The 25,727-nt window shown below is 47.8% G+C and overlaps 2 protein-coding genes across 4 annotated transcripts in view; one reads left to right on the plus strand and one right to left on the minus strand.

Annotated features, from left to right (window-relative positions):
• LOC144152601 (NADP-dependent malic enzyme-like) overlaps nucleotides 1-25,727 on the plus strand; it is a 173,418-nt gene that overhangs the window by 5,035 nt on the left and 142,656 nt on the right. The gene's annotated exons all lie outside the window — the stretch shown is intronic.
• Nucleotides 4,586-19,644, minus strand: LOC144152998 (smad nuclear-interacting protein 1). Of its 2 annotated transcripts, none has more exons than XM_077684617.1 (5): nucleotides 19,483-19,644; nucleotides 17,097-17,281; nucleotides 14,763-14,862; nucleotides 11,604-11,800; nucleotides 4,586-6,713 (listed from the first exon to the last, which is right to left on the minus strand). In XM_077684617.1, the coding sequence occupies exons 1-5, from the start codon at nucleotides 19,576-19,578 to the stop codon at nucleotides 6,347-6,349; spliced, it is 945 nt and encodes a 314-aa protein (XP_077540743.1). In that variant the 5' UTR covers nucleotides 19,579-19,644; the 3' UTR covers nucleotides 4,586-6,346. The 2 variants fall into 2 exon arrangements, with proteins under 2 accessions (XP_077540743.1, XP_077540741.1); XM_077684615.1 differs by having other exon boundaries at nucleotides 17,097-17,284.

A 25,727-nucleotide genomic window follows, 5' to 3' on the forward strand; every position in this document is an offset into this window, starting at 1 on the left:
CGTAACTGACTCGGTGAAGTTGGCAGTGCAAGTTTTACTTGCTTTCGGCTGTTGTTATAGTACATTAATGTGGAACGTAGTTAAGTGTGAGGCAAGGCACCGCTGAATTTTGAGCCCTGCCTTTTTGGTTCACTGCGATAAGGGGGGAACACCCCAACGCACCAATCTTCACGTGGATGTAGGTTTATACTGTCGTCAGCAGCTGCCGTATGTGTGCTGCAGTGTGCAGGACTGTCTCGATGACTTCCACCCGGTCTTTTCCTACAACTACAAAGTCCATACACTTTGCCTACCTCACTACTTAACCTGTATTAGGTCGCACGTTACCCCGGTCCTTTACAACATTGTTTTAATTTTTCGCAAGGTGGATAGAGCTGTTTCGCAAGAACCGGAGGGAACAAGTCTCAGGCTGTTCACATTTGTCGATGACTACCTTCAATTCACAGAAAAAAGAACATACAGTGTTTATATATAGGAGTAGTTTTTGGTGAGACACTATCCCAGTAGCAGTGTGCCTACAGACATGATCGGAAAAAAATGATTTGGCCTTGAGTATACTTTTGAGCTGCCAAAGCAATGTCAAATTTAGTCTTTAGATCTCGTAATTAAGTTTCACACCTGTTGGATATGTACCACCCCAAATCAACAAAGCCTCTGCTGAGTTTGGCGCTTTCTAAGATAGAATGGCATGGCCGCTCCCTGCATAAAACTTGTGCTGACAAAGTCATGTGAACATTTGCTGGAACAAAGCATTGCCGGCCAGATAAACCGTCTAAGAGGATCCAGTTATCCAGGTGAGTGCTTCTTTTGGCATGTGAAAGGAATCACTGAGAACAGTCAGGAAGCAGTGCACAAGGAGTGGAAGAAGTCTTACTTGCATAACACGTATGCAAGCCTTACTTGCATTACACGTCACATAACACATCAAAGGAAGCTGCGATATGGAGTCCGTGTATTGTTTTCAGCTCAAAACACACTCGTGAAAATTAGCCCTGGAGAGCGAAGGACGTGGTGGAGCAGAAAAGCGCAAACAAAGAAAGCTGTGGTGTTAAACATGGCACGACGTTTGTGGATTGCCGGAAAGATGTTATCTACAGTGTCCCTTTCACATTACAAAAGAAATACATTGGCCTCATGGGCCAATGTCTCAACGTTCACCTCCACGAGCACCAAAGCAAGCAGCTCTGTACTCACGTTTACCAGTGTACTGCAAAGATGCATGTGCTGACTGAAACTTCGCGACAACAGTGATTATTGATAAACGCACAAACCGGCCTACAAGAGAGATTATGGAAGCCTTCCGCATTGAGGAGAAGGGAAATAGCCGTGTCAGATAGCTGTCTGTTGTGCTATCTGGCACAGTTATTGTCTTTTGGATAGCGTTTCTTTGTTTACCCTTGATTTTATTGCATGTACCTTGTGATAGTTTGCAGTGTTCCAGTCTTGATGTAATGCGTCGAATTTTTTTTATTAGATAGCTGCAACGCATGTGTGGCGACGCAGGCTGTTGTTTCACGTATATGTGAGTAGTTTCTCCTACATAAAATTTTCAATTGTTTTGTACCACTTTGTTTTGTGCTCTTGCCAAGTATTTGCCTTGACCAGCATTTTTCCCTTCATGAACTATACCAACACGCCCAACTGGCAGTTTTTATAAGTTTCCTCAGTGGTCACACCACTGTTTCTTATTCCGTTCCCCTCTCCTCAAGTTTTTACATTGCATCGATGTCACGATTTTGTGCCCTACAATGGTTCAGGTTCTTTCTATCCCTAAGTGCTTACTTGAGCCTACCCATGGCTCCTTGCAGTGCTTCATTTCAAGGTACGTCGCGATGACGTACCTTATGCAAATGAACAGTGTGCAAATGACCCTGCGCGGTGATTGACCATGGCTTCAGGAACATCGATTAGATCACTAGGTTATAAATAATGCTAAGCTTAACATATATATGTTTGTGAAGTAATTAAATGCTGCCATCGTCGTTTCCACCTTGTGGACGGCCATGGCTAGTCTGACCTTGTTTAACTGTTCAACTTGTTTAACTCCATTACAAGTCCCGAGTCACGGTCACTGCATATAATCAAACCACTCTATGCTGGAGCCGTACACTTCTGATAATCGCTTACGTCTAGGGGCTAGGTTTCCTGGCATACATTTTTGTGGAAATGTGGTGAGCACTCTTTTCAGCTTTTGCGTTTTAAGTCCAGCATGTATTGGCATTATTCCTTGCAGCACTGGCCTTTGGCATTCCCGCCTCCTTTAGACGTTTGAAAAGTTTCTCACAAGCATTCGCGTGGAGCAACAAACTGGCATGTAACATTGAAATGGTGTTGGCGTGAAGGCTGTCGGGAAACAAATTAGCATTTCGGCTGGCTGGACTGCAGGCATGTAAGAGCACAGATGTTCTGGCCGTTTTCTTTTATTTTTTTTCACTAATTAGTGGTCTCTGAGAAGCGGCGCTTGACATTTGACTCTACACAACAGAAAAAACAACTTCGCAGCTGCCTTCATGAGACATAGCTGTTCAGATTGGCATATTTGCCAAAAAGAGATGCGCTGTGCTTGGTTTGGAGTGATGTAGAATGGGTATCAAGTTCCTTTTCTCTTTGTTTGTGCTCTATTGCCTTTATTTGCAAGCAGGGAACACAGATGTCATCATTCGCCTTGGCGTACGTATTTGGAAGGAGGCCCTGCGTGCGGGCTGTGCTTGTGTTGTGTGCGGTGACACTCAATGCGCCAGCCTGTCGTCCGTACTGCGACCAGCCTTAATTGATCCCTGAACTCCGCATGGATCGAGTCCAAATTTTCAATATTGTAATTGGTGGATGCCAGCGTTGATCCTTAAAGACAGAAAAATCCAATCTATTTGTATCGACCAGCTTGAAAATCCCATTGAAGATGTCATGCGAGAGTACAGGAGCATTGGATGTCTGTCAGACTTCAATACAACAACAAATTGTACCTGTTGCCCGGAAATCTCTACTCAAACACGGGTGTTGCTATGTGGATATCTTCAAGCCAGCAAAGCTCGGTGCACCAACAATATTATTGGTAGGGAGGGCTTCGAAAATTGCAGCTGCTTTGGTGAATGTAACCTTTGCTGGTAATAGAGGAAAAGAACTTTATCATCCCTTCCTGAAGAACGTTCAGAGAAGCGTGAAAGTTTCCTCACATCACAACTGTGTCAAAACCTGCACTGAAAGTGTGTCTAACCGATCGTCAAACTTTCAAAGAACTAAATCGCAAACGAAGAACCAACTCATGCGACGATTTTTAGCACTAAGTAAATGTATCTACGAATGATCGAAATGTATACCAATGTGTGATTTATGAGATAAGGGTATATTATTGCACTCCTTCTTCATGATCGAGGCGTGTATTGTCTTATCAGAACCGTTCTTTTTTTTGCGATTTTCCAGTCACTGTTTTGACATAAGAGAAGCCCGGTTTTACGCACGCATTAGATCTTAGCAGAGCTTTTTGATCAATCAACCGGTTCTATGGGGAAATGCATTAGTTTTCCGACGGGACGTCATCGGTCCCACTAAGAAAACTTCCACATTAAAAATACAACAGCAGAGGCTTTGTTGAGGTAGATTTATAAATGCGACCTCCGCATGCTGCTTCTGCAAGCGATTGCTTGTTATCTGCTGCGACTCTGTTTGTTCCCATAGTTTTCCTTTAACCTGTTCCATTCAAACCAGGCACCAATTTTCATAAATTGTTCTCTGGAGTATCCAGTGCAACCAGGGTGCTAAAAGTTTTCCTTTACCCTGAATCTGGATGGGCAGCTAAAGTTCCATTTGTCCCTCTTCAGTTGCCGTTGTAGCCCCGAGTAGCTGATTTCTTGGTCAGCCAGGCTGAATTCTGCTGCCTTCTATGAAAAGTTAAACCACGCTGGAAGCATCAACACGGTGTGCAGCTGAGGCCAAAGTCTACTAAAAAATTTGAGTTAGTATCGCCCTTAGCTGCTGTTTTTTTATAATCTTGCTTTGTTATTTGAATTTACTACGGTATCGAGAGATTACTTGGGGCATGCCGGCGTTTGTATTAGGGCTGGCATTGGCAGAATTTTGCACATCCGGTTCTCGATATAGCACATCTATACAGTGCCCAGTCGTCTTCCAATTCGGCAACACCTGGTTATGACTGCGATCACGAAGTGGCCCATTAACTGCAGATTCCAAGAACTGGCCCAGTTATTAACTCTACCGAGAACGACCAGAATTCATTTTTTCTTACCCTGCCTCCCCATTCCTTTCGTCCATTGTGACCAGTGGTCATCCTTTTCTTATAAAGGTTCTCTCTCTCTCTCTCCACCTCTTTATATGAGCCACCGCTGCACGAGGGCCAAGGCAGACAGCATCGCTGAATGATGCGACATCAGGCAAAACAGACCGGCACCGTTAGCACTACCCAGGCACAAAGAGGAAGTCAGTGTTTCGTTGGGCTAGCATTTATCCGACAGTGCGTGCCCAGTCTGGTGCGGAGCCAGGACAGTTGCGTGCAACAGTTTAGCTTGTACAATGAATGCAAAGCAGTTGTACGGCCAGGCCGTGTGTTTTATGAAAACAGTGCACCAGGTTTGCTTGCAGAGACATTTATGACCAAGTTCAGTTTCCAAAATAGTTTTTTCTCTTTTTTTTTTCCACTGATGCACAACACGACATTTAAGTACTATGCACTCACGACGATGCACCTTTCTCTTGGTAATAGGCCGGGCACGACTGTGTCACAAGTTCAACGAAGCAACTGTGGTTGACACAAATGCACTCTCCATTAAGATTCACGATGGAGATGCCACGAGCCACGGGTGCTTTTCACAGGGGAGTCCCGGATGTTCCGTTTGTGCTCCGTCTGGACTCAGCTGGTGCTTTGATGTTACACGGCGGACACGCCTGGCAGCCGCCAACACAGGAGTCCATTGGCAGATTTGCTGGCGAGACAGCGGCTCCCAGACTGCCCAGAGTGGTTTCTCAACCAGATGAGTGAGATCATGGCACACCAAGCAAGGGGGGCTGTGAGCATGCGTCACATAACAGCCCACATCACTGTGCAGACCATGCGACAAGAACACAGGTGGTAGTGACACGCCACCTTAGCCCTCATCCCATCCCATGAACACATTTTGCCACATTGGAAGATGGGTCATCACTTGACTGCTCTCAGGCATCACTAGTTGATGGGAGATTACTTTTTCTGTCAGGATGGCGAGTTTTTGAACGTTCGGGGAATTGCATGCGAGTGGGATGCATGGCGCTCTGATAGAGTGCAACGCTCAGCACAATGACGCATTCACAGAACAGAATTGCACCAGATGTTGTGCCACCTTGTTGACCCCGCTGTCGATGAGAGAGCACTGATGGAGCACAACCGTTTGGCAAATCACGACCGCATGTTCGCAGCGCTGGCACGCAGGCTGCCAGCCCTCAGATGGGTTGGTCTTGATTGCACTGTTGTGTCCTTTTGCTTCAGCGGCATGCAGTGAGGGCAGAGCGAGTGCTGTCGATGAAGCCAGGTGGCCTTGATGTGGTACGCATGTTCAGCAGTGCTTAGAAGTGTTTGTAGAAGCTCGCCAAACATCCAAGCCTGCCTCAACTCCTGGACAGACCTTATAGGCACAGAAGACTGGCGTAAAAATGCAACGCTCCGAACTCCACACACTAGGGCAACAACACCGTGTTCGCAAAGCTAAGTGAGGGTAGGCGGCACTGCTTTGTTGAACTTTCATTGTAAGAGCTGAAATTGAAGCCTATGAAAAGGCTGTAATCCGATAGCATCCGTCAGCAAACACACTCTTCTGACCGACTGAAAATCTCATCCAGCAAAGCAGAGAATGTCCAGGCAGCGTGCATGACTTTATTATGGCAGGCTAGTGCACCTGTTTCGCAGAATTTCCCACCCTGCTTACAAAACATACCGCCTAACAGGATGATGACCCTGTCCCCCTGTTGTTTTCTTGGAGATTTCCTTCACTTTGCTTGGGGGGTCACCAGAGTGCAGCCCACGAACCCTGTCATAAGAACAGCTTCCTCATTCGTGGACACCGCTACATGCACCATTGTCGGGACGTTCGAAGCACACCCAGCCCTTGTTGGATTTTGGATCACTGTGGATTCTGGGTGCTCTCCAGCACAGGGGCTCCCAGTGTACAGCATCTTTGTACACCCCAACAACTGGTGTACATCTCTGCGCACCCTCCAACCCAGAATGCCTGCCGTTACGTCTCTCCTGAGTTCAGGAAGCACAGGTCGCTGATCAGCAGCTCATCCCGAACTGTTCCTCGCGCACAACGGCAGGCAACAGGGCAGGCACCTCAGAAGGCCCAGAAGAGAGGAGGAGCTCTCAGTGTGGCTGCGTGGATGATGCCCCCTCGGGTGCAGCGAGACCTTCCTCTTCTCCCGGCGCCACAGCCACGTCGTCGTCGAGGTTCTCGTCGCCGTGCGACTCCTCGTGCAGGATGACGTACTCGCGCGTGCTGAAGCCGAACTTGAGGACGTCGCGCTCGAGCAGCTCAACGTAGCGGCGTGGCTCGATGCGCTGGTTGTTGACGAAGGTGCCGTTGGACGACTCCAGGTCAATGACGTAGGGCCGCACCCGGCGGCCCGTCGTGCCGTCGTCGCGCGTGTACGCCACAAGCCGGAACTGCAGCACGGCGTGCTGTTTGGAGCACGACGGGTGGTCGATTGGAATGTCGGCGATCAGCCGTGACCTGCGTGGAACACAGCGGGGATCACGCATTACTCCCCCTGGAATGCCAAATGTACCTCATACCAGGAAAAATCAAAGCCGTTCCACTCAATGTGAAAGCTGTCGGAAGTGCTGAGCAGTGATTCGCCATTATGGGCTGTGGCGCCGTTATCCGCTCACTGCTATCACCCAACGCATTTCAAATTTCCTTCCTCCGCAGTGCTCGCGCGCCACCTGCCTGAAACTGCGCCAGCAGGAGTCGAATGCACTTCTTAAGCGAGCCTGAATCGTCCGCCGCCGTCGTCCGCGTAGCAACAGCTGCGGGTGCGCGCGCTCCTCGTCTTCCCTAGCAACGGGGGGAGATGGGCGCGCGCTACTCTCCTCCTCCTCTCTCCGCTCAGTGACTGCGGGTGTTGGGCGCCTCCTCTCCACTTCGGGCGGGAGAGCTCTCGCTCGCGTAGCGGGCGCTCCGCATTCCGACGCGTGAGGGCGCTCGTGTAGCGGCCGCGTGGCGCGGGAGGGTATTAGTCGAGCGCGCGCCGTCGTCGAGAGCGGTCGCTGGTCCTGCATCTCGATAACGATGATGGCGGACCGGGCAACGGTACCAGCAATAACGAGTGAAATATCTTTCTTTGTAGTTGTGTGCGTGTCTGTAATCTCTCGACTACTCATTAAGATCACGATATCCACCGTAATCGCGCAATCAACAACCACGCATTCGCACTTACACACTCTCCCCCTCGGGGAAGTGTGAGGGAATTTTTTTGTGCTTGCTTTTCCTCCCGCATGTGCCGGCGCTGCACCGCCACTTGTTTTTGCTTACTATCGTAAAAACCGACCCAACGAGCCTTCCTAAGTGAATGCAGGCGCTCCCGGTTAGCTACGAGTATTCTGCCTCAAATGTACCTGCACTTCTCTTTGCGCTAAACAACGGCACCGTAGTGAAATATAGAAAAGTTCACTAACTGCGCAAAGTGTGATGGGGGAAATAAAAAAAATTCACGCATCTCCAGGAAGTGTATCACGACAAGTGGGCGAAGCACTGGGAATCGTTCTTATCGTAAATCACCCGTGAGAGTGCTTTTGCGCTAAACAACGGGGAGATGTATGACAAGCGCCTATGGTTCATGAGTTTCAAGCGCTTATGACTATATAAACCGCTTGGCTTTCGAAGCCTCTGGGTTACGCCGCGACAACAGAACGCCGTGTGGCTCTACTTGGGTCCAGTGACAACAAAGCGAGCCCCTAAAGTGCTCCGCACTTAAAAGTGTTCACAGGCTGCTTCAAAAGAACAAATATAAGCTGTGGTTCAGCTTGACATTCAAGGGGGGCAAAAGGCTGCCAATCTTTCCTGGCAGCATCATTTTTGCTGCCTTATTCCCCACACAACTAAGTTATTTTTTTTCTTAGTTTGCTTATTTTGCATGTTTGCAAAATTTGCGTAATATAATTTGCATAGTTTAAGAACATCAGATAAAATGCTATACTAGAAAAAATGCTACACATGCTGAACGAAAATCAGATAAAATGCTATACTAGAAAAAATGCTACACATGCTGAACGCAATTACAACCCCAAATGACAACTCTTACAATATCAGACCCGGATTTCTTTCTCAGAAATAGAGAGTTAGCGCCCAGAAACTGATTTAAAAAAAGAGATAACACTTCAGGATACATTTTAATTTCCTGGTACAGGCCCAACAACCTACTCAGCATTTCTGGGCAGAAAAAATTCAATGCCCTTTCACTCTGTGAAGAAGGATTAGCAGCGAAGCTGGGCACAGTCCAAGGAGTGCACAAAACAAAACACATCAGTTTATGACTTGCGATTGGGCGCACCTTATAGTTAATTAGCTGAACGAAGCTTGGAAGGTCTCAGGTTTTACTGTAGCAGGAAAACATAAGGCTGTAAATTTCTCTATTGTATAAGACAATCATGTGCTGACAGCAGACAGAATTTCCAAAATATTTACAACTTCACTGTGAACTACAGCCAAGTCCACTTATAATGATACCGTTTATAACAATATATTGGATATAACGAACACCGATGGCACCGTCTGCTTTTGTATGTGTTCTGTGGTAAAATAAACCGCTCCTCACGATGCTCCAGTGCCACGATATCGGATATAACGATTGAATCGGGGTACAGCAAGCACCGAAAATGCGAGGTGCCGCCGGCTCTTCACACCGACACCATGCGCCGCGATGCGCCACGCATCCCGTCCACCCCTCAGAAAATGAGTCAAATACGCAGCTTACAAGGAAGCGAGTGGAGGAGGGGAACAGTTCTCCTTCCAAACACCCCTCCCGATGCCGCCGCTTTGGCCCCGTCCCCGTCAGTGCCTGCTGCTTTGAATCTGACTGGGTGCCTCTTCAACTACGCCCGTTTTTGTGCGGATCAGACGTCAGGGCCGGTGTTTTGGAAACGTCTGAGTGCCTCACTGAAGAGGTGATCATTGCGCGGATACGTGCTGCAGACAGTGGTGGCAGTGACAACTCTGACGACATGGTTGCACAGCCTACTCGGGTAGGACCTTCGCAGGAGGCCCAACGCATGATAGTCTCTCAGGGACTTCGTTTCCACCAAGGACCCTTCGCTCAGCTAGGTGAAGCACCTATAGATGTTCTTGAAAAAGATGTGCGCCAGCTTCATGTGCAGCAAACAAAGCTGACCGAGTATGCCTTCTTTTCCACAAATAGGTAGCAGTACAACCTTGCTTGCCTGCAAATAAAATGTCTTGAGCTCTGCTCTGTCTTTTATTTAGCAACCCGCATATAACAATCATCAGTTATAACGATGGGATTTCCTTGGCACTTGGATATTGTTATAAGTGGACTAGACTGTACTTAGTAACGAAAAGTTGATGAAACTGGGGTGTCATGTTTGTCGTCTTAGCGGCAAATTGTGATATAATTTGTTTCAGGATTGTTTTGACAAAAAAAGAGTTGCAGCCATTTTACCTCCGCTCATGGCCATGTACAACTTCAGTCTGAACTATACAAAGATGGCAAGTACATGAAGCACGTGAATCCTGGCTCCGCGTGCCATAATGTTGGTTGTATGCTCTGTTGCAATTTGTTTTTCCTTCCCACCAAGAAAGAAATTTACTAGTACAGGAAAAAAACACCGGTACTTTTGAGGTCGCATATTGTGAATCCAGATAGGGAAACTCTAACGAGCAGCTGATTGTACACTGGGCCCAGGAGTTGATAATTTGGCTGGAAAGGAGGGCTTCTTCAAAAAACAGGAATCAGGCATCATGAAATGGATTCCAGTGAAGTCAAATCCTCCCGTCACAAAATCCAGCTGTGAGCAGGCTTCCTAGGGTGGCAGCAATCAGTTGCTCGCCTACATTTCGCACAGCCAGACTGTGCCAGGCGAAAAGTCTGGTCTTATTGAAATCGTGCTCCCTTGATGGGAGATGGAAGCACAACATCAGTTGCCGCACATTCCCACCACCTGGTAATAACAATGGCTGGTCGGACAATACACGCTGCATCCATAAAAAGAGAACAGCTGTGGGCAGGTGTGAGCATTCAACATGCAAAAGCAAGAAACTCGCACACGTTTCTTATGCGAGTCAGCATTGTAGCCAGAAAATGAAAGCTGGCTGGTGCTGGTGGGCTGATACATTATTCAACACGTTACTACTTGCACTATTTTTAGTCAGCTGCTAGCATCACTCACACCTATAGCTCGAATGGGAAGGGAGCAATGTCGCTCCTTGGGACGTCGTGGTTACTTTGAACCAAACATGCAAGGCAGAGAAATAAGACGGGATAGGGAAACACAGTGTCAATCCTTGCAACTGATATTTGTTTGGAAGAACAGAATATAACACATATAGTGGGACTCAAAGACTATACCAAGCACACAGTGTTACAATAATAGAGGAGTGTCTTTATTAATTTTTTCTGGGCAAACTGCTTCTCTATTCACACTCAAACTGTACGCAAAGGTCGCTTTTTTCTAATTTATTTTGTTTAACATCAAGAACGGCAACTGTGCTTGCCTACTTATAAAAAAACAACAACAAATCACCTGTGGGAGAGCCGGCGGCTATCTCTGACGTCGTGACGACTTTGGAACGGTGGCGACACCTGAGCTGTACCATCCAGAACAAAATGAGCGATTTTCAAGGTGCTCACAAATTGGGCTTCCACTAATCGGCATCGTGCATTTCGTTCTCAACACCCCTGGTGGCACCGTCATTCCAAGATGATCATGACATTGGAGACAGCTACTGGCTTTTGCACAGCAGAAATCGTTTTTGTTTATTTCTCAATAAGCAGGCAAGCATAGTTTCCGCTTTCAACATTAAACCAAATAAGCCACACAAAGTAACCTTTGTGTACAGTTTGAGTGTGAATAGAGAAGCAGTTTGTTTGCTCAAGAAAAATCTTCAATTAATCATGCTCATTTGCCATGATAGCACCCTGTACACTTATCAATATAACAAGCCCTACAAGGAATAGATAAGCTTTCTTGCACATGCTTCATTTTACATCAGTGAAATTAACTTTTTTTAATGAGGTGCATCGCACTAAACGAAATGACAACTTCACCTTTGTCGAACTTGCCCAAACCACTCTCCACCACCATCTATCTACTTGCTATCGAAGGCCACGTACAATATGAACTCGCATTTACTTTGAGTTAACATTTGGGCCGGCAAAAGAAAGAAAGAAAAAAAAAAGAACTGCATGAGCAGCGGCCACCCTAGTGTGTGTGTGTGTGTGTGTGTGTGTGTGTGTGTGTGTGTGTGTGTGTGAGAGAGAGAGAGAGAGAGAGAGAGAGAGAGAGAGAGAGAGAGAGAGAGAGAGAGAGAGAGAGAGAGAGAGAGAGAGAGAGAGAGAGAGAGAGAGAGAGAGAGAGAGAGAGAGAGAGAGAGAGAGAGAGAGCTCACCTGCCGAGGAGGTAAGCGCTCTGCCGGTGCAGAGGAATGAACGGCAGGCTGTTGTCGCCCTTGAACGGGTAGAGGCGCCAGCGGCGCTTCGGCTTGCGGGCCTCCTGGGGCTCGTTGTACTTGATGACCACCCCGTTGTACACGTTGGTGTCCTCGGCCAGCTTGCCAGACAGCCCAAAATTTGGTTTCACCGCCACCTGTGCCGGGGGAGAGAGGGAGAGCAATCGTGCACCAATGTCCCCATCCACGGGAGACCACCTCCACTCTCGAGGGGCTCCCGCCTTCCTAAAGTGGTGAACCCGAGGAAAATGGCTCCTTCGAAGAAGAGAACGGAACCCAGCAGACGTTTATGGGGGTGCTTGTTTCCTTTTGTCACTGTGACCTCCCCCAATTTGAGGGTGCTTCCATCAACAACACCAGTTCAAAAACAATGGGACACACCAAGGGTGGCACGCACGAGAGGCCGAGCTTTTCCTTGCCTGACACTACAACCGAAACGGGCTGAAGCAACAGTCCAGTCACACACGGCGTGAAGAGACTCGCCATGAACACTTGCCCCGGGCGCTTCAAGCATGTATGAACTCACTGCTGGGCGCGTCTTTTGAGAATGTGACCTTGGCGCTAAACCAATTCAGAAACGAGTAGACTGCACATGCTTTGCAGCTAGGCCAACCTGTTGCACCAGTGACCGCTTGGCATGGGAAGGAGAAGCGTGCACCACGAGGGCTTCTCTTCTTGAGAACCAGTGCTGCAATGCTTTCTGCCACCTCACAAGGACCCACAGCAGACACACATTTACACTGATTGATCTTTACACTTTAATTTTTTCCTACCCCCCCCCCAAGATAAACGAGCCTTCTGATTCGGCAATAAAAAGCTCAAACAGAGGGAGATTCCTTTGACCATATTTGCCCCGTTGGCACTCGTGACTAGGGCTGGTAACCTGCCGGGTGCAGTACACACCATGTCAGGGAATCATTTTTGCCCACACAGCACACGCTTTTTCCTTGCCACTCACATCACAGAAGCTGATGTGCCGATATGATTGAGATGTCACGGCAATTTGTGGGCCAACCTCGCATGCGGCCAGCCGCCCAATAATGGCCCCAACGGCCACCGGTCACACGTACACATTGTTTGTACGGTAAACAGTGCGGATAAACAAAGCCCCTCTTTTGTTTGTCTCGCCCTTAAGAAATCCGTCTTCACCCCATCGGTGGCTCAAGCCCATTGCAGTTCCCACAGTAGTGCGCAATTTACTTCGTGGGTGCTTTCGCGCAAATTAGATTCTGCAAGGGTTATATAAGGTCCCCAACAATCACCCCCTACCAAGCAGACCAGTTCACACGATGAAGTAGCATAGGGTGGGGCCTGTCTCTGCAACCTTCTTCCGCAATCCAATGGTACACCAAAAAGCAATGGGCCACTTTAAATGGGTCAGGCAAGCACAACTGCCGCAAGACACACCAGGTGAAACACAACCGGCACGGCTGCGGCACGGCTGCATGAGCACAAAAATGCACAGACAACGCAAGAGGAACAAGGTCAACCAATCTCACAGTGTGCCCTCATCAGTTGAGAGGCCCCGCGTGAGGCCAATAATACTGCAAGCATGAAAGATGACGAAATCAGTTAACACAGCAACAAATACAGTACGAATGGGAACTACAACACCTAGACGTACATGCAGCTGCGTTCTGAGTGCCAATTCTTCAATTCTCTTGAACATGCACTCGTTTGCCAACGCCTCACGCTAGAACGCTCCGTGATTCATAGACAGGAGACTTTATACCTCTACCCCTTTACGGTTTCATCTCCGTGGGCCAAGGTGCCAAGAATACACTTACCGTATTTTCGCGTGTATAACCCGCACCAAAAGTGCGAAACTTTTAGTGGCAAAGTAGGGGTGCAGATATTAGGCGGGGTTGTTTCTTTAGTGCAGCTTCACGGCAATGCGCGTTGTGCCGTGAAGGTGACCTTGTGTACAACAGTGAGGACTGTGGCTCAAACGATAGCTCTAGCGAGAGCAGTGACACTGAGTGAATTGTGACTTCCGCCTTGCAGTCAGTGTATTTTACTTGCTAAATATACGTCTTTTCTGATTACATAGTATGTGATGTGTTGCTTGAGCAGTAGGTTTAGTGCAGCTTATATGCGAGGACTTTTTTTTCTTTTCCGGCGAGCTGAGACTGGGGGTGCGGATTATTTGCAGGGGCGGGTTATACGCGCGAAAATACGGCATACATGCATGCTTTGCACCTCCTTCAGGTTTCACGTTCTGATGGCCCGGGATTTTCCATCTTTCTCTAGTTGGTGTAGGTAACATGGGTATTTCTCTTGCCTGCCAAACAATAAAATTTTAGTTGTGAAAACAACAGTCTTTCTGCCTTTCTTTCTTGAGTATTCTTCATCTGGCTTCACCGCTGTCCAGTTATGGCACGCCAACTCGCCAACGCCTCCATCCTTACAAGAGAAATACCTGAAGCTTTACGTATTTGACGCTGCCACAGGGAACACGATAATGAAAACTGCTTTCTACCTTAGCTCACTGTATTCAGAAGCATTGGCCACTTAAGCCCCAATTGCACAAGGGAAATGAAGGCGAACCCTTTTCCCGTTTTTCGTTCATGCAGGCAAGGTTGTCTAAGCATTGCAAAAAAAGAGCTGCTTTTTTTTCCTTTTTTGCCACACTTGGTATCTACTCTGGAGAAGGTCAAGACAGGCCTTTTGGAAAAAAAAAACCAATCAGAGCATATCTAATCAACCTGCTGAACTGCTACAGGCATGCAGCACGCCTTAATTACAAAATCCAAGCAGGCTGTGCAGTATTGTTGTCTTTAGCATGTTTGGCATGCTGTTTCTAAATCAGCTTGGAGAAAGTTGACGCAACTTGGACATCATGCCTGGGTGGCTAGGTTAGACGCCATGCCTGGGTGGCTAGGAGCCTTGCATGCAGCACCCAAGGCACCGTCTGACAACACGGCAGGCCTTGTATTGCGTACCCGTTTGCTGACTGCTTCAGGCAGACAGTTTGAATGTTCATGCAGTGAGGCAGAGCACAAGTGTTTGGGATCAGAATAAAAGCTTTGTATGTCCTAGCTCAGACTTTGTGCTTGTCTTGGTTGCAGCGTAGACACACCCCGTTTGCCCCGCACTTGCCTTTTCCTCTGGCTCCTCCTTGACCTCCGGCTTTCCCCATTTGTGCTTCTCCCCGTCACCAGAGTGGCGCCGCCGTCTTCCTCGGTGGTGTGGGCTCCCCCTGCGCAGTTGAGAGGGAACCCGGGGCAACACCAGGTTTCACTCCAACAAATGGGGGGAGAAGACTCATGCACCAGCAACTGTTGTAGCATCACAAACATGCACCTGCACTAAACACAGCAAACACGATCGGTTACGAAGAAACACAAAACCATGAACCACCTATCTGCAAAGGACCACTGGTCCGAGTACCACTGGTACCACTGAAATTACATACATGCGCTGCACAAATCCTGCTTACTACGTGCCACGAGATGTATATGGGCACATGTTTAAATGAGAGACAACTCGTGAGAGATGAGAAACAATTAGGGGCCTCGCGATGTGCCCGAACGTGGCATCCTTCAGCCAAGTAGACGAGACGAGACAAGGGCACCAGGTTTTTGATTGTGTTCTCAGAGAAGACTGACACACTTGTAGCAAGGTTTCATGCAGATAACTACAACCTGGGCCTGCAACAACATTGGGGTTAATAGGGGGAAGTGCCTTTCCCCTTGTTTACAAATGTTAACTGGAAGTACACACGTGGCACACCACCATCGTTTCATATTTTCGTTGCCCTGTCTTCACACATTGGCTCCTTCGTGCCAAAACATTATCTGCGGTCATTAAACCTTTCCCCCTACACACTGCCTAGCACAGCTTTGATTGACCACCCTCGCTGCCGATACTTTGTAGAGGTATTTCGTAAAGAAAGCCCTACACGTGACCTGCTGTTGTGAGATGCTAACAAGATAGCCCTGTCGCGGAGTGCATGGCTGCCCTCGGGCTTCTCCATGTATATAGCACAACCTTTGACGAGTACTCACACTAAATTTCAAAGCTGGGATAACTACGTAAGGGGCTTCCTTCGTATATGGGGATATCTCCCAGCAAGCTTCGACAGTAACCGTTCAGTATAGCACATTCTAAATCCATTTCAATCTTTGCGCGCACGAGAAAGCTCTGAATGGACACCATTGTGCGATCGGCATCATCATGACGCCATCTACTACTCCTGGCTCCAAACTGCTGACTTGAGGGCCCCCGTGATGTAGCCAACACGCTGGCCAACGCGCGTGCTGTTCCATTGTGTGTACACGTCACAGTTTTGGGACTGACATCATGCTGCCCGGCATCTGTAGATGGTGGAAACCACTGCCGGTCTGGGTGCACGAGCACGTGTGCGCCCACACCGGCAGTGGTGCGATTTAGAATGGTGACGTCGCGAGCATTGTCCTGTCATGGCGGCCGCTTCACGTGCACGTGTAATATCTGGCTGAGGTATTCCTGGCAGTGTAATTTAATGTCGCGCAGGTTTATTTGCACTGCTCAAAGATTGTTGCAGGGCCCCTTTAATGCTACAACAGGGTAAAACATGGTACAGTGTAAGCCAGTGGAGTAGCGTTGGGATTTATCTGAGGCCTACAGAGTCCACAACCTTCTGCATCTTAAATACACAGCTCTGTTCCATTCTGTACGAGGACCTTGTAAGATGATTTCACTCACAAAACTAAGTGCATATCAGTCACACACACCATATTTTCAACAATGCTACCAGGACTTTAGTAAGAGGCCACTTTTTTTACGAATGAATGGTGACATTGAGAGATTCTGCGACAACTTGTGAAACATGCACCATTGTAGGTGCTTGATTACCGTATTTGCACCATTCTAATGCGTAGTTTTTCTAAGTGTGAAAATAGGTGTTCAGAAATACCTGCATGTATAACTGGAGTAAAAACTTAAAAACCTCAAAATCAAAACTGCCACCTCAAAACCGAAACAAGGTGGCTAAGTTAATGATGGAGGCTTTGTTTCAATGCGAAGTAATCATCTTGGCAGAAATGGAAGGGAGCCGGGCATCATCCCGTGCATAAGGCGTCCCACAGTTAGGTGTTCCCAATTGGTGAAAACAGGGAGACCACATTTTTAACTGTAAAGCTTTACAGAAGGGCTTTAGCTGTCCACAGCATGTGCTGATTTGTGTTCAATTAAATGCTTTGTGCAATTTTGAGGCATCTGTTAAGGGCATTATGTCGTGTGCATTAAAGAATCAGCACCAAGATATTTTTCTGTTCCCGGAGTGCTGAATTATATTACACGTTACAATATGGGGCGCATTAGAATCGTGCAAATACAGTACTTAGGGCACTATAAAATGTCTACACTGGCATGATTCATGTCCCGTCTGTCGTGCTGCGCCCCCGACAATCAGCCAAGAAATGGGCGGTCAGTGTGTGAATGTGCCCTTGCCTGCTTCCCCCATGATGGTTGTCCCCCCCGGAGCGGGGGGCTGGGGGCCGATGGCGGCCATCGTCGTGCCTCCGCCGCCTGCTGTCGTCATCCGGGCTGGCGCTTCTCCTGTGGCGCGGCCTGTCCTGCGCCCCCCGGTGGTGTCGCTCGGGGCTCTCGTGCCGCCCGCTGCTTTTCTTTTCCACCTGCTCGGAGGAGGAGGTGGAAGGGGGGGGGGGGGGGGGGGAGAGACCTATTACAGGCAGCCAGGGCTGACAGTAGAGAGAGCGAGCGGCACTGCCCCTACAAGCCTAGCCTGGCCTGTGAGCACACGAGAGAGCGTTTCTCTGCAACAAACACTGAGGCACAAACCTCAGCTAGCAAACAGTACAAAATAGAATGCCTCACCGTGGGCAGCAGGTAAGCTTTGCTCAAGTTTTGACTTCACTGAAACGTTTCACTCTACAGTACAAGTGCAGTCACAACGTGCGTGCTCGTGAATGTGAGAGCCTACAAACTATCACCAGTACCAACTACACAACCGCCAGCATCAAGGATCAGATAATTAGCCCAATCAGCCATACTGTGAAGACGGCCAACCGTGCATTTCTTGTCTGCCTCCCGGACAGAGATACCTCATGGGAATGCTCTTACAAGGTGTGCTTCAATGGTCTACGTCTAAGGGCACTGTACTGTGCTTTAGTTGGACGTTGCCATCCAAAGACAGCGCCAGAGAGACGATTTTTAGCTGGCCTTCTACCACTGTGAAAAAAGTGAAACATAATTAGAAAAGGCCTTTAGGAAGATGGCGATGATGAAGTAAAGTCGAGGATTATGCCTCAGATTGTACTGAGTGCTTTGTGACATACTTTTCTTCAACCTAATAAGTGGTGCCTAGAGGGCCCATGAGGACAAAATACAACCTCGGTTAGTTTGAAACAACTAGCCTAAATTTTTTAACTAGCTGAACTCTGTTTTCACCATGAAGGACGGTTTTGTAGCCGAAAAAAAAAAAGAAAAAAAGACAGCAATATTTAAAACTTTCAAACTTTGCTCTACACAAAATAAGCAGTGATGTAGCAGGGAAACAATAAAAATGTTTTGTGAGTGTGTTGACTACACACTAGCATTCAAGTGATTTTATCAAACTAAAGCAAAGGCACTGCCGCAACCATACTGGTAATGTTTTTTCGCATTGGCTTTGATTGGCAGCTGCTAGCAGACAAGTCGCTGTGATGTCATAAGAACTCTGCAAGGAATTGGTTGGAGAGTTTCCATTGCTTAATCAGTTTTCCCTATGTCTAGCTTATTGTTGGAAGCAAGTTAAATTTAACGTCGTCATTGCCTGCATGCATTCTTCTTAACGTTAACAAGCCAGATTCGTTTTGTCTTCATGGTACCTTAATTAAGGAGATTCAATGCACGCTCTGTGTGTACTAAAGCATAATTCTCTCGGACAAAATTAGCCCATAAAAGGTCAGCGCGTACAAAAAGTTGTTTACCATTCGGTGGTGGAGCTAAACACAAGTTATTTCGTAAAAGAATGCCAGAAGTCTCTCAAACAATGTGGCAACCCGAGCCCCATCAGGAACTTTAGCTTTCTTTTTGGCCAATAGATTGTATTAGCTTTCTTTTTCGCCAATAGATTGTAACACGAATTAGCGGAATTCACTGCTATAAAACTAGTTGCCCTGTTCCTGCTTTCGACACTGTTTAGCTGCATTTGTGTACGTGGGGTTAAACACAGCAAGTCCCAATGAACGAAGCAGACAGTTCAGTCTTATGTAAAAGTTCTCTTTGTCTGACACACACAATACGGCGCCTAATTTCCCCTCAAAAAACACCAATCAATTCTGATATGTTTAACGGAGTTCAGGGCAGCGCTCTTCTGCAAAGTACCTCTCTACCCACTGCTATGCACAGAAAAGTGGTATGCACCTCACAATACACCATCCCTCAGGCGAACGTGAAATATGCCGCTCTTCATACCGGACGAATACGTAATCCCTCGCACTGACTTGTAACTCTGGCTGATCCCTGGCTCATCCGCAAACTATTTGCTTTGTGAAGTTAAAACCACTCCTATTAGCCGCAATGCTTTGCCGTTTTACTGAGAAGTAGAAACTGGCCGAACGGAGCGCCGATGACAATGCCGTTGTTGCAGCGGCCTCGTTTCACGACACCAGCCTAACTGCGCAACATCGGCGTCTCACTTCAGGAAAATCTACGCCCTAGCACATTGTCAAACATTAAGCGCAGAAGAGCATCACGAATTAGCTGTAACCTGCCTATTGGACGAAATGAGTGAAGCGTTTGCGAGATTTGGGGCCAAGAGGACACGAACGGTCGTCTCGCTGCACCATCGTGATCAGCAGCGCCGTGAGATTACTCCCGGGCCGTCTGTTACCTTGGTCAACTTCAATTTGTGCCCCGGGCTGGGTGACCGGGAGCTCCTCCTGCGCCTTGAGTCCTCTTTTCGCTTCTTCTCCGTCGGGTCGCTCATCGTGCCACACAATTTCACTACGCGAGTCACAACGCAGCGATCACCCACACGGCGGCCATTTTGAAAACTGCCGTGGAGCGACGGAGGCGCAGCGGTGCGGTGGAAAATGCGGAAGCGAAACCGAAACTGCATAAAAATTGTGCTGGGTGCAGAAAATACGTGATTTTTTTCAGGAGAGTGATTTGTTTTTGTCATATCTCATTGTTTTCTGGTAGTCATATAAAAAAAGTAACGAACCTGGAACTTGGTGGCCATAATGGTCCTAATTCCAGCCCGCCGGTACAGGCAGTGGGCTATTTTATTTGTTCATGGCCCTGAATTATTTGTTGAATTTGCTCTTGACGCGTTTTATTTTTTGATTGTAAGCGTAATTTCTTGGTGCATCGGATACTATACACGACGAAGGTAGGGTCGGATACTTACCTTCAGTTGTTGGTGCTTTTATTTACGGTGGCTGTGGACAAATGGACACGTTCCATTGCACTTAAATATTTATTCATTTATTTAAAGTGCCCGGCCGGCCCTGTGGCCATTAGAGGGGAATTGTGAGAGGCAACAGGAAACGTGTGACAAAAATGCAGTACATTGCACGTCACTCTCCTCGGGCGGCGAGCTGAAGTTCTCCCCACCTGATCTCTCTCACGGGCCCCTTGACACCACTTCCAACGCCCTTGATTCTTAAAAACTGGCGCATTCTTCAATCGCGACCGCATCGCCCCCTCGTATACCCTTCGCAATGCTATATCACTGCTACACCAAGCCATTTCACCACTTACCATTTAGTATGCACCACCTTGATGCGAAGTATCGTCCTGCCCGTACTCACCTAACCCCCTCTCCTTCCTTCCTGGAGCAGTGGGAGACAGCCGTCCAGCCCTTCTCTCGGGTTCTCAAATCCTGGACAAAGGGGTACCCCCGACCCCCCTCACCATTTTGCTCCAATGAAATGGCCGCCACCAATCCCACCTGGCCACACCGGATCACAAGTGCACGCACTTCCCGCGCTGGGAATTTGTTCACAGCGTATACAGCAGCGCTCTTGCGAAGGAGGAGGCGAGTACTGCCGGCACCTGAAAATCTCAGCGATGCTTTCCAGCAACAAACGCTGCTCCTGCGACAAACAAAGCCAATCCATGCTTGCGGGGTGCTGCCTTCACCGCAAGTGTCGGAGCTCGATCGCTCCAATTCAGTGGCGTTTATAAATTACTCGTTCGCAATATTCAAAAAAGATAACAACAGGGTGTCGTGGCTGTACTCAGTGAGGAACGCTAATGTCCGCATAGCCGTATATACAAGTCAGCAGCTTCCGCTGTACACGTATTACCACACCAGATTGGGGTGGTCTGGGGGGTAGTTTTGTGTCGTTGTTGTTTTGCAGTTTCCGAAACATTTTAGGGCGCCGCTATTATTAACTAAAACTGCGGCCCCTTCTTCCGGGGATAAAAATTTACGAGGACGATCTTTCCAAGGTAATGCGACGTTCAGGGCCAGCTGAAACCACCACAGCGTACGACGTGCTGACATTGCATCTACACAAAGACGTACACTGCAAACGATGATATACGTGCGACGGCATGCGCGATACGTCACTGGTAAACCAAAATTGGCCCATGCATCGCAGACTGCACCAAACGAACTGTCCCTGCAACACTGTCATTGTACCATGCAGTGGTGCACTGCACCAGTGCATCACTGGCGTTATCTCATCTTTCTACCGGTGATACCGTACTCGTTCTATATCTGCTAAATCTTACGGCGTGTGGATCTTGAAGACACTCGATCGCGTTCTCTACTAATGGTAATATCCCAACAGCGTTGTAGACTTTTTCCTGTGAAAACAGATACGGGTTAATTCGGTACTAAAAGTTTATTTCAGCAAAAGAGAGCGATCGACAACAAACAAACCAGCAAATGAACAGTTCACGTTGCGGAGATTTTCATCTTGGACATGCCAACCGCACAATATTCCGGGAGTACTAAACCTTTTTCTTTAGCTGGACTGTTTTTAATGCGTCGGTACAGTTTTCTAGTTTTTCTGCGTTCGAGTCCCACCATGGATCAAAGATAATGCCGTAGGGGGCGTAGAATCCCTTGCATTGCGGTAATGCGTCCGCACCGCCAAGCACCGAAGCACGAAGGGTCACTTCACAAACTAAACCGCGAGCTATATAAGGACTCCTTCCTCGAGTTCCTTCAGAGCATCACAATCGATGACATATTCGCAGCAGGAAAAAAAAAAGATGTCTGGTGAGAAGTCTGAGTGAGGCGGGTTAACGACTGAGCTGTAGATTGGAAGGACCATGATATATACACATGAAAATTATTTGCCAGGCGCCATGGTACGTCACCGCGAAACTATAGTTTCAAGTCACACATTTTCACGCTAATTTTTCACGTGCATACAAGTATTTAGTCAAACAAGCCAACATCCCCCCCCCCCACCCCCTCCTCGAAAGAAGAATTGAAGGAAAGCTTTGGTGTTTCCAAATTTCGTACGCTGCGTGCCACAAAAAAAAAAATTTCAACAAGTATGACGTTCTGATTTGTTTTAGCTGTTACAATTGTTGGAGCTAAGACAGTTTCGCTCTGGAAGGACATAAGTTAATTCGAAAGTTGCGTGCCCTGAAAATTCTAAACCCCGACGTTCAGTGCAAGCTGGCTGTGTTCGCTTTTCTGACTGTGGAGTACGTTATTTTACAGCGTACCTGTATATGGATAGGATTCAGCAGTTCGTCTCCGACGGCAGACCAAGCCTAGACCAGCAATTTTCAGCGTATAAAAAAATCATAAAGAAATTCAGTGCACTTCCACTGTGAAAGGGCACCTGAAGAAAACTTGGACGGAGTGTAGTTTTTTTCCAGCGGACAAACATGGGGCTGTCCGTTTTCGTCCCGTAGAAGCCCATGTACTGACAGCGCATGGGAATTCCGCAATATTTACAATATGTACAGCTTCAATGTGAAGTACGTAATCATGAACAGTATATAGATGAAACTCGGCGCGATGTTGGAGTCGTCTTAACGGCTAATTTTCATATACAGTCAAACCCGGCTATAACGAACCCGGATAGAGCTAATTATGGTATATATCGAACAAAAATAATTCAGTTACGCAAATACCCTATAACGAAGTTCACATCCTATATATCGAACTCTGGGCGCCTAGAATGGCCGCCGAAATGCATGATCTCGGAGCGGCGATTGAGATGTGGATTGGCCGCGACCACGGACCAAGAGCCGCGACTGAGACATTGCGCCTCGCACGGAGCGATGTGACTCCCAGTACTTCCCGTAACTGTTTCCGATACGCGGGACTCGCGACGGAACCCGCCCGGTCAGCGAGTCCGGACCAAGACAGCAGCATCGGTGAACGGTGGGAAGAACTCGCCAACGTTCCCAATGATGCCGCGAGTGAAATCCGTCCGACGCTTATAATGAAGCGCTTTCGGCAGTCGATGTGCTCCTCCAATGCTTCTTAGATTTTTGGGGACGCGGACTCGAACAGCTGCAAACAATGTTTCGTGTAGAGAATGCTATGCTAGTTGAAGCCGCCAAAACGAAAGTGAAAACAAAAATCACCGTTTTTTTGGCGACGTGGGCAGTTAAGGCGGAAAGTAGCTTTATTACTTGCAATAAATGTATTATTTTGGTATGGTAATGGCTACTGTACTGTGTTCGTTTCTGCATACGCGGATGGCGGAGTTGGGGAGGGTGCGGGGGCTCCTGCGGATTGTGAACTCGTAACAATGAGCCCGTTATAGGCGGGTTCGGCTATATCGAACTATTGGATATATCGAACTAATCGCGGTGCATATTGCAGTTCGCTATAAACGGGTTTGACTGTAGTTGGTTTCGAGATAGCTTCAATAAAACTACAGTTAGAGGCATTTTGGTGATCATACTTCTTCCGTATATGGGCATGCTGCACTGTGCAACACTCAATGTGGGAAAGCCATGGATGTTACAAAGAACAAGCTTACACCGATCGCAATAAAGTCGGCTTCACCTCTAAACACAAATGCCATGCTGGGAAGACATGCTTTCAGGGGAAATATAAGCCGTCCTGTATCAAAATATTGATTCGCAGCAGAAGACACGGGAAGTTGTCTTTACAATGTTTACAGAAGAAGATGCACCGCGACAGTAGGCATCGGCACAGCTGGAATTGCCCTTCAAAATGTCTGCCTCTTTCTTCTCTTTTCCTCGGCTCGCGCGGATTGTCCTAGTTGTGGGCATTGACCTACACGCTGTTTCACGCCGTCTCGGCGTTGGCTATGAACCAGAGACCAAAGTGGGCCAGGAAGTAAATCAGAGGGCGGTAGTCAGACTGGCCCTAGGGGCCCAAAGCAAAACTACAAATGAAGCGGTACAGGGGGATATGGGCTGGTCGTCTTTCGAGGCGAGGGAGGCGCAGAGCAAGATGAAGTTAGAGCCGCTACTTCGTGATATGGAGGACGAAAAATGGGCCGCGAGGGTGTTTGCAGCTCTTTGTGGAGCATGGGCACGCGGTGGAGACGGAGGACCAGACAGCTGACCAAGCGGTACGGAAAGTCGGTAGGGGAAAGTGGGGTTTACACAACAGTTAAAAAGCAGGTAAAGGGAGCAGAGACGGCGAATTGGGCAGATAGAATGGATTGGATTGGATTGGAAAACGTTTATTGAGCATAAAAGTAGGTGGCTTTCTTAGTCCATATTGCCGCGAGCTAGCGCAGCGAAAAAAAAAAAAAAAACCTGGATACTTATAGGACAGAGAAACTAGAAATCGGGAAGGAAGGTTTCTATGGCAATGCGAGAGGCAGTGCATTGCTCTTTGAAGCACGGGCTGGGTGCCTGAGAACCCGGGCATACACGGGTATCTAGAAGCAGCAGGATGAAACATTGTATGCTGCGGCATAGATCGGGAAACCATAGCCCATATTGTTAGGGACTGCAGAGAGGTACGACCGCCGCAGGGCGAGAGGGAAACGACGTTGGCGGAGGCTTTGGGATTTGGGTTCAGGGCCATAGAGGTGACGAAGAGGCGGCTGGAATGGTGGTGGAGGAAAAGTAGGGAAGGGATGGGTACGCAGGCGGAGTAATACGGATGAGAATTTAGAACAGTGTGCGGAGGGAGTGATGGGAGTTTAAAACAGGAGTAGGGGAGATGGAGGGGGGGGGGGGGGGGTATTAGGTGTAGCTAAGAGTACGGCAAGTCGGTTGCTGACAACCGTCGTCCCGATTCACAGGGAGAGCCACTAATAATAATAATAATAATAATAATAATAATAATAATAATAATAATAATAATAATAATAATAATAATAATAATAATAATAATAATAATAATAATAATAATAATAATAATAATAACAACAATAACAACAATAATCATTCTTGTCTACATCGCTCTGTAGTCGGCATGACAGTCGGAGACGATCTGGTGGATCTTAGCCATAGGCAGCTTCTCTATAAGAAATACAAGACTTCCTAGGGGCTCTGTATTTTGGTATAAGATGTCCTATATTGCCCCTGAAAATGCCCTTCCAGCAATGCATCTGTGTTTAGGGGTGAAGCCGACTTTATGAAGATCGGTGTCAACTTGTTCTAGGTAAGCTGGCTTTCCCGCATTGTTGGTTGCACAGTGAGGCATGACGGAGATAGTATGCTTAGAGCCCCACTTTACACTGCTCTCCACCGCTTCCGCCTCTTTCCCGAGTCGTGTATACTCTTCGCCACGCGCGGGGTCTCTCTCTCCCCCCTGAAATTGCGCATTGCCTCGCGCTCTTTGGCGGCCAGCTGTGCGGCGCACTAGAGCCTGCGCAGTGATTGGCGTAGCCGCGCTATAATAAAACGTCATTGCTCTAACAAACAATCGTGTACTCAGCCTTTGACGTAGAGATCGCGCCACTGTTCTAATGCAACATATAACCCCACCAAAGCGCCAGCTTCGGTGGGCTTCCCTGTTACTGAATGGAATGGCTCTGATTTTTGATTGGTGCATGTTTGTGGATTCTTTGCGTGTTCGATGTTAACTGACGAAAAGCGGCAAGTCCGCAATGTAGACTTCCCCGTACTGCGTCCCAAATAATATCTAATTTTGGACGAAACTTTTGACCACAGTAGGAATTAACGCTTCGAGCGCAACTTGTCCTTGGACATGGTGGTGTATTT

This window comes from Haemaphysalis longicornis, unplaced genomic scaffold (assembly GCF_048455015.1).
Source record: "Haemaphysalis longicornis isolate Haplotype H1 unplaced genomic scaffold, Haemaphysalis longicornis Haplotype H1 scaffold_9, whole genome shotgun sequence".
Taxonomy (NCBI): domain Eukaryota; kingdom Metazoa; phylum Arthropoda; class Arachnida; order Ixodida; family Ixodidae; genus Haemaphysalis; species Haemaphysalis longicornis.